At 27.0% G+C, this 10,073-nt stretch overlaps 1 protein-coding gene across 2 annotated transcripts in view; it reads left to right on the top strand.

The window, feature by feature from the left end:
* LOC124951114 (glucose-6-phosphate 1-epimerase) overlaps positions 1-6,173 on the top strand; it is a 37,632-nt gene extending 31,459 nt beyond the window's left edge. Inside the window, exons 4-6 of one of the 2 annotated variants that reach the window (XM_047498931.1) lie at positions 107-444; positions 1,195-1,503; positions 5,107-6,173. In XM_047498931.1, the coding sequence (XP_047354887.1) occupies positions 107-444; positions 1,195-1,503; positions 5,107-5,115 (656 nt within the window). In that variant the 3' untranslated portion in view covers positions 5,116-6,173. Of the gene's footprint in view, positions 1-106; positions 445-1,194; positions 1,637-5,106 lie in introns of those variants that run through there. The other variant, XM_047498930.1, reaches the window with a different exon arrangement.
* The last annotated feature ends 3,900 nt before the right edge of the window (positions 6,174-10,073 follow it).

The following is a 10,073-nucleotide window of genomic DNA, read 5'->3' on the forward strand; positions in this document are numbered from 1 at the left end:
TAGATAAAAAATAATCAATAACATCAATTTTCGTGAGGGAGGAAAAAAACAAACAAACAAAAAAAAAACACAAAGTCAAAGGAATTAAAAGAATACAAATTTCCAGCACAATTTGGACCGTGGACGTTCGGTCCACCTCATGGATTTGCCAGGATCGTTCGTTGGAATGTTGAAAAATCGCCAGAACGATTGCCTAGCGGAGACGTCGAAGCAATATTCTCGATAATGGATAGCGAATTTACACGGTCAATGTGGAACTACTCGTTCAGATTAACGTACAGGTTAATCCTACGAGAGAAAGAACTTCACTTCCACATTGGCGTATATAATCCCAGCAAGGATCATACCTTTAGCTTTAATATTTTGCTACACACCTATTTCAAAGTTCCAGACGTTAGGAGATGCCAGATTACAGGATTGCATGGATGCACATTTATTGACAAGGTAATCGATCATTTTTTCTCTTTCTTTTTCTTTATTCTTTTTTTCTATTTTCTTTCGATCACTTTTGATCTTTCGTACCTTTTCTAAATAATCTTTTTCTTTTTTAAAAGATCATAAGTAAAAAATGTATTATCAATGATCGCGAATCCATTCACTAATTTTATCGACAATAATCAAAATTATATTAAATAACAATGTTCATTAAAAGTTTTTTTTATTTATTCGATAATCGAAAAATTCTATTACATATATATCGATATTAATTAAAAACTATTTTTATTCATTCGTTATCAGAAAAATAATCCTTATCGTTTTAAGAATATATTATAGCTCTATTTCTCTACGATCTATTTCTAACAAATTTTTCTATAGAAAAATACGCTACATAATTTTTATATTATAATCGTTATTAATAAAACGATTAAATGAAAAGAGAGAAAAAAAAGAGCAATTGACAGCATTTAACGCTAGTTAAAATGATAAGGGATTAAATAAATAAATAAATAAAAAAAAATAATAATATAACGAATTAAATAAAATAAAAGATACGTATTTTCGTAATTTGAATTTCAAACGAAATAATCATAATCTGTATATAAATTAAAAAAAATAAAAAAATAAAAAAAAAAAGAAGAAAAAAAAAAGAAAAAGAGAGAAAGAAGAAAAAGAAGAAAAAGAAATATTGAATCAACTTCCAATCGATTTAATATCAAGTCGATAATTGAATGATAAAATTGAAATTATATTTAGACAAGGGATAACCAGATCTTTCAAGAAGGCCGTGACGTGGTAACAGTATGCGAATGGACCGATAGAATCTATCAGAATACGCAGGGTGAGCACATCATCACGAACGTAGTTTCCGGAAGGAAGATGCGCGTACAAAAGTACAATTTCCCGGATACAGTGGTTTCGAATCCTTGGCAAGAGAAGGCTCGTGATATACCAGATTTTGGAGACGACGAATTTCCTAATATGATATGCGTCGAGAGTGGACACGTCAGTAGTCCGGTGATACTTTTACCGGGCATGACTTTTGAAGCCAGCCAGATATTGCAGGTATTATTTCCTATGCAATTAATAAAGAAAGAAGAAGAAGAAGAAAAAAAATATAAAGATTATACGATATTCGAAGAATTCATGTGAAATATTATTATCGATTAGACGATTGATCATTCAGTATTCATTTTATTTTGTACTTTTCTTATCTTCATTTTGATTCGTTAATAATAATAAATGTTTATTTGCAAATTTATATAGAATATACACGTAGCTATTTTTTTTTATTATTATTTTTTTTTGTTATCATTATTATCATTATTATTACTATTATTATTATTATTGTTATTATTATTATTATTATTATTATTATTATTATTATTATTATTATTATTATTATTATTATTATTATTATTATTGATTTTATTCATATTAACTAAAGTTAATCGATGTACTTAACAAATTGCCATTTAATTAAGATTTCCTCATTAACACATATACATGTATAAGTGTGTGTGTCTTCTTCACATCTTCACATATAAATATTCATATTTAAAATATTTTTATTATATATTTATAAATGTAAAACAGAAATACACAGTATATATGTTAATTATTAATATTGTCAAATTGATGTGACATTTTAATAATTAACACTTTCAAAATATTTAAAATCGTGACATTTTAAAAACAGTTCACATTTCTTCTAAACACTTACAGTTCTAAATACTTAAAGAGAGAGTGTTTTAAAAAATGCATTATTTTCAAAATGACAATGAAAATTTGAAGATATTATTATTGTGTCCATGAAAATCGTTAAACAAATCTATTGTCGATGAAAAGTCGACCCTCAGATTAATCCTTTCAATATCGTCAAGATTTAACTAGACTCGATATTTCTTCGAGCTCGTTAAACTTCCCCTCGTTAAGCTACTCATGGCCACGTATGGATGTCTTATTAGTCGCTGCTCTTTTCAAAGGCTAGCCGATAATTAATTGCCTATCTTTAGATCATGGTTGTTTTCTACTTTGACGGTGCGATAATGATCAAAATTGAACGTTGATCAAAGGCGCCAAAAACATGTCGCGTTCCTATCACAAATTTTTCGTATTTAAGTTTGTCCTTGTTTTCGTCTTCGTCTTTGTCTTCATCTTCGTCTTCGTTTCTGTCTCTGTCTTTATTTTTCTCTTTGGTTTGATCCATTTTCTCCAGACACTTTTAAATAACTCCTTAATTGAAAATTGAACCGTCGACTACTTCGAATCATGTACATTCTTAATCAGACAAAAAATCATTTAACAATTCCATTTTAATTTGGTCACTGATCGAAGGATTATCAATCAAAACATAGATGATCAGCCATTAATAAAATTATATAAGAAAAAAAATACGTAAGTACAAAAAGAAATCATTCATGGATTACAATTAACATTGTTGAACGAAGAAATGATACAAGAAATATATGAAATTAGTTATACAAAATATTGATTATGAAATCATCTCATTGATTGTACCAATAAAAATATTCTAATACAAAAAAAAAGAAAATGAAAAGAAATAACGGTACATACATAATTTTAAAATAATTCGAAATTCTCTCAAACGTTTGAAATCGGTCAAAATATCGCGCCATTTTCATTCGATTGATAATTCTTATCAATAATATAAGAGGGCGTTGTTCTACGAATCGATTCGAACCGCGTTCGATTTCATTTAATTTTTCCTTTCTTCTTTTTCTCGAATGTACGAAAACGGGAATATATTTCTGAAAGAGCGTGCAATAAAACACGTTTGCACGTATCAGATCCAATCGATAAAACCGTAAAACTCTGTTTAAAATGTAAGTGAACGATTTCGTATTCTCTGATCCGCCATTGTGTGGGCCATTGGCGATATCCGCCATTTTTGACGTATCTATCCACCGCCATTTTCTTTCAAAAGGATGCGATACGACAGACAAATCACACTTTGCGTTCTACCAAGCCGTTTGGATATTTTTCTTTAAGCTTTTTACCTCTTCCTACGACTAAGCGCGCTGGCAATGACAAATATTCTCAGATAACGTAGCCAGTCGTAAAAAGCTTGTATTTGTCTTCGAGACTGCTCCTTTCTTCTTATTTTTCTTCTTATTCTTTTCAGACGACATTCTGAATCGTCTTATTTCATCAAGATACAAAATTTTTAATCGAAAGTGTTAAAAGAATTATGATGCTTCTAATAGATTTAATGGATTTATTATTTTAACACATTCTTAAGCGGTCACAAATAATATATATATATATATATATATATATATATATATATATATATATATATATATAATCGTAAGCAAGTTTTATACTAATCATTTTTTACTCAATGTTTAACTAATAAGAACATAACTTTCAAAGTTCCGAACAATCTCGCACAGGATGATTGAAAGTTTCTGAGAAGGATGAAATTCAAAACGCATCTTCTCAGTTTGCATTTGCGAACGTGTATAAATTACCTTCGCCTCTAACACGAGGCTTCTTTATTTTCTTTATGAAAAATCAAGAAAAATGATAAAAATCGATTTTACTATCAAATAACAATTTTCGATAAATCTAATAACGATTACCATTTACTATTACTGATATAGGAAAAATAAAAAAGAAACGTATAATCGTTTTTATTATAAAATAAATAATTGCAGATATAATATAATAGATAAAGGAAAAAAAAGTAATAATCGAAAATTTGACATGCATTTAACAGAATATGATGTAAATAGAATAATATTAATAATTTTAGATAGAATATTATTGAAAAATTCTTTAGAACGAACTTCCTATTTTTCTAAATAAAAATTAGAAACTTAAATGATAATAAATATAATTATTGAACAATACCTAGGGAATTAAATAATAATTTGTGTGTGTGCATATATATATATGTATATAAAATATATGTCCTCACTTAAATGGGACATCTAAATTACTTTTGCTGCTATTAAAAGTAAGAAAAAATAACTAAGAGGAGTTTACATAGTTTCAGAACGAACATCTGGCAATGATAAAAAATATTCCTCTTTCCCAAGGTCATTTGGAATACCATTTCAAGGTCATCGTCATTTCTTTTCTCATATTAACATCTGTTTTTTATAATGCGACGTTTTTATAAGTCGACATCAAAATGAGTTCAACTATCTATAACATCGTAAGATCGAAATAATCTAAAATAAAGAAAATGGAACAATGTAAAAATAATAAAACAAAAATAATTAATCAATTTATTTCATTAGACGTTCAAATCAATACATTTATGTAAACTATAAATAAACGATTAAATGTCATATCTTACTACCATAATTTTATCATGCTTTCAGTAACAGCGAAAATAATATAAATGTTAAACTTAAGTAAGACACCATGTATAACAATTATTATTTGCTATTATATTGAAAAAATAGAAATGAAAAAAAATAAATAACTGCATAACATAAAATATAAGAAGGGAAAAAGAAAAATAATCAAAAAAAGAAAAGAAAAAGTTTGACATATACATGTACGTATATAAAAGGTCATTTGTAATATAATATATTAATAATATTTAATGAATAATTATTAAGATATACTTTTTAAGTTATAAATGATAAAAAAAAGAAAAGAAAAATAATTAAAAATTTGATATATGTTTAATAGGTGATGTGAGTAGAGGGTGGACCAAGTTCTCACGCAAGCAGTGCCACCAGCAGTAGCGGTGCATTGCTTCCGTCCGTCGTCTCCTCGGCTTCGGGTACGACCGTTTGGTCGAGCACCAATCCAGGTTGGCGTTACATGCCACCACCACCACCGCCACCACCTCCACCACCACCACCACCGCTACCACCACCGCCGTCACAGTCAGCAATCTCTTCCGCGCATTCAACTCAGCATCATCTCTCGCAACAGCAGCAACAACAGCAGCAACAACAACAGCAACAACAACAACACGCACATCACCATCATCATCATCATCATCATCACCATCCTCCTCCTCCTCCTTCTTCTCATCACCATCAACAACATCAACATCAACATCAACATCATCAACAACATCCCTCGCAACTACATGCTCACTGCATCGCCCAAACTTGCACCATTTGCTCTCTCAATCTTTAAATCATTCAAATATGAAATTTTTTACATTATACAATCGCACAATTCATTTGAAGTTACTTTTGCAAGCAATACGCGAAACTCATCGATGGATTTCTCAAACTTATAATAAATTTCTCCTATGCTAGGACGTACGTGTGTATGTATATATATATATATATATATATATATATATATATATGTATTAGGTTGATTCATAAATATAAGTAACAAATTATTGTAATAAACTTTTTACTTATTTAGGAATCAACCCAATAAATATGATATTTTCTAATCAGAATTCTTATATAGTTATTATTAATTGATATATAAATAAGTTTCGATTCGCTTCTTTATGAATGAACACAATTTCAAACTCGATTTTAAGTTTACTTTTAGCTTCTATCCTTTTTTTTGTTTTTTGGATTTATTAAATAATCCTTCGACTCAGTTAATGTTGCGAGGGAACGTAGTATTGTTCTTATCGTCTAAATATTATTGTTCCACTAATGATAGTAATTGTAACGTTCTTAAAAAAAGAAAAAGAAAAAACAAAATCGAACAATTTCTTTAAGACCTATTGTATCGCGTGCGTTCCTATTTTAATGTACATTCCAATTGTCAACAAGTAATTTACATGTTTCTTAGTTTACAATTTCCATTCCACTAAGCACATTCCATTTTATTAATCGTTTTTGTTGAAAAAAAAAATAACTTCCCAATAGTTTTAGCTGCTTATTCGAGATTTCAAGATCTTCATAATTATATTCCTAAATCTATGAAAAATTAATCTAAATGTGTGTGTTGGCGTATTTTCAAAGCGAGAAGATGCATGGAACGAATTCGAAAAGAGAATAAATAAATAAATAAAGAAACAAATAAATCTTGCTCGCTATTGTCTTGTTAACAATTTCGTTATCACACGTATACATGACGAATGGCTTTGTAAAAGCTTGCGCGGATATGTTTCTAATATTATTAATGTTCAATTGATTTATTCCTCCATGAAGGCTTTTCTATAATTATTATTATAATAATATGACCGCAATTGATATTATAATAATGTGACCGCATCTCCAATGGTTGTGCTTGACGAGTATTTTTTTTTGTTTTGTAGTTTATATATATATATATATATATATATATATATATATATATATATATATATATATATATGTATGTATGTATTTCTACTTTCGTGACATTTTTTGGCTCACATGCATTTGTCTCAGGTCATAATAGTATATCTTTGAAAGGATTATCAATAATCGATATAATCATAAACGAATAAATGATTAATGGGATAGATCGTTGTCGAGTCAGAGAAAATGTCAAGAAAACGTTGCTGTCGTTTTTCTATTCTGCTTCTTCGTTAACGACAGAACTGGCTTCATTATGATCGACCTATTACGTATTATAAAACAGTTCACATAGGAGAACATACAATAACAGATATGGTGCTAATATTACAAATATGAAGTCGTTTATAATATATAAACGAGAATATATAGGAAAAACTCGTAAACAGAGTAATTCTCTCTTAGAAAGATCTGCTGCGACTTCTCAAAAATAATCTTCTTGCAACATTTTCGCCACATTAACTCTAATTATACATACTTATGTGAACGTTTCCGTCTTTAGAAAGAAGAAGAAAAAAAAAAGAAAAGAAAAAAAAAGGAAAATGAAAAAAGAAAAAAAGAAAAAAATAAATAATACAAATAAATGAAAACGATACATCATCGAGATAGATACGTAAGGGAATATTTATGCCATAAATACGTGACTATAATATTAACGTAAAAAGGAAAAAAAAAAAAAAAAAAAAAAAAAATGAAAAAAAAAAAAAAAAAAAAATAATAATTAGAAATCTGTATGGAATACTTGTAAAGATTGTCTATTCTACATTCGTAAAAAAAAAAAGTCCTTGTAGAAACGAGATGTTTCTTTTTTCTTTTTTTTTTTTTTTTCTTTTTTCTCTAAAAAATTTTCTTCAACATATTATATAGATTATTCCTTTAATATTCTCGGATCGTTATTAAATATTATTCATGTAAAAAATTTAATCATTCTGTGTATTCTTAAATAAGACATATTCGCGATTACTCTTATCCGTCTCAAATACATTAATAAAATTTTGTTAATTTCAATTTTTTTTCGATGAAAAGCAATAGAATTTTTGTATCTTTCGTTATTTTTAAATATAAAACGATCCGAAAAAAAAAATATTGTTAAAGAATCTAATTGATTTAAATCAATTCAATTTCAAACACTTACAATTATATAAAAATAGAGATATCTTTTTTAATCTTATCGTTTCATTATCGTATTAAATCGATATCGAGTCCAATTTTTTTATCGAACAAGTTGCGTGCAAAAAAATATGTACAATTTAATAGATAAATTAATAATAATTTTATCAATTATCGCACCAGAACGAAAAGTTTTTACGCTGATAGTATAATTTGATTGCTACATGAAATTTATTCAAATTATAATAAAAATATCATTCTATATACTTAAAATTAACTAAGTAATTTAGTTATTACATACGATATTAAAGTGCAACATAATGTGAAGTTTTTAAATAAATGTAAAGAAAAAAAAAAAGAAAAAAAAAAAAAAGAAAAAAAGAAAAAGAAAAATGAAAAAAAAAATATCCGTTCTTTGCGTATAACGAATATAACAAATTTTCAACAATAAAAAACGGAGATAATCTCTCTGCTTATTCATGTATTAAAACGCCAAAATATAATTACAATATAAATGGATTCGAATTAACTAGGAAAATTATTGACTGTTCAGTTACGTAAAAAGAAAAAAAAAAAAAAAAAAAAGAAAAAAAAAAGAGATAGGAAAAGAATACGATTATATCATAAGGGTTTTTGGTCTTTAGAGGCTAGACACTACGTCCATGGTTCAATATAACATAACATTTCTCTTTCCTTTCCCATATTAGCATTAAGATTTGGTCTTCCACTACAACATTTATGAGATCATTTGACTTTTGACAGAAGTAATGTTTATATTCCAAGTATTTGTAATTATATATAAGGAAATTTCAGAATTATACGATAAAATAGTATGTTAAAAATGTACTCTTTTGGGAAAGTGCAATAAAATGTAAAAAAAAAAAAAAAAAAAAAAAAAAAAAAAAAAAAATATACATAAATTGCAAGCTCTTACGAAATATTTCTACTAATCGTAAAAAAATTTGAACATATAAATAACATTAAATATTTTTTACAATCTTATTTTGATAATTTATCTATTATCGAGAGATAAAAGGGAAATAATAGCACATATTGATTTCGAATATTAATAAATTTGCATAATTTATTATAAGGAAACGACAAACATACATATCCTTTCTCTTTATCGTTCTGTGCTTTCACTTAATTACACAACATATTAAATAACTGAAGTTTAAATTTACACAAAATTATTACTACAAGTATCATATCATTTAATTAATATCCTTAAAGTCTACTACGGTCAAATAGATTTCCTTTGACCATCAAGATATAAGTAACAATAGTTTTATACATATTGACTATTATTACGAATAATATGTAAATAACATCACGCAGAGCTAAGTCCAGTTATACATCATAATGTTACATACAGAGAATAATGAAGAAATTCTCTAAGATCAAAGACATTGTGTACTCTTTATGTGCTCGCAATGGATGTAACTTTGATGCATTATGATCGTCAATTTTAAAAACATACTTGCAAAGTTTGATTCCGTCGTTAGTAAAAATTTACAGATAGTTTTTAAAAAGTTATCTTGCAGCTTCCTTAGTCTTCTCTTGTTGCTCTTGTTGCTTTTTCAGTTGTTTTTCTCTCATTCGTTCCGCATCTCTGCAATATCATATCATTAATACTAATCTATTATCCACAATATATATACATGTATATATACATGTATATATATATATATATATATATATATATATATATATATAAATAATATAAAAATAACGTGCTTTTTATTTTTGTGATTATTCTAAATTCCAACAGAAAAAAATTATAAACAGAGATAAAAATAAAAAGAAACGTATAACCTACCGTGCCTTTCGTTGTTCTAATGAAAGACCTTTATTGCTTTCCTGCTCAGCGGCAGCTTTTTTAACAGTTTTCTTCATATTCTTAGCTCTTGCTAGTTCACGTTGATTTCCTCCTATATTCAATAATTCAAATCTTACTTATATAAATGTATATGTATATATTATATTTTTATATACACACATACACAGACACTGACATTATGCTTTATCTTAATAAAAAAAATACGCTATTATCTCTTATTTATTATTATCTCTTATAAAAAAATAACAATAAATAATTCTATTGAATTCACAAAATATAATGAAACGATGTTTCAATAAATCTTTGAAAGGGTCATCCTCAAAATCGAAATTACTTTTGGACTTTTCTAGAACATTCAAACTTTCTCCGTGTTCGAACGAAGAACAAATAAAATTCGATTAAATTAAACAAAACCATCAGAGATTATATCACAAAATTACATT

This window comes from Vespa velutina, chromosome 8, assembly GCF_912470025.1.
Source record: "Vespa velutina chromosome 8, iVesVel2.1, whole genome shotgun sequence".
In the NCBI taxonomy this organism is placed as follows: domain Eukaryota; kingdom Metazoa; phylum Arthropoda; class Insecta; order Hymenoptera; family Vespidae; genus Vespa; species Vespa velutina.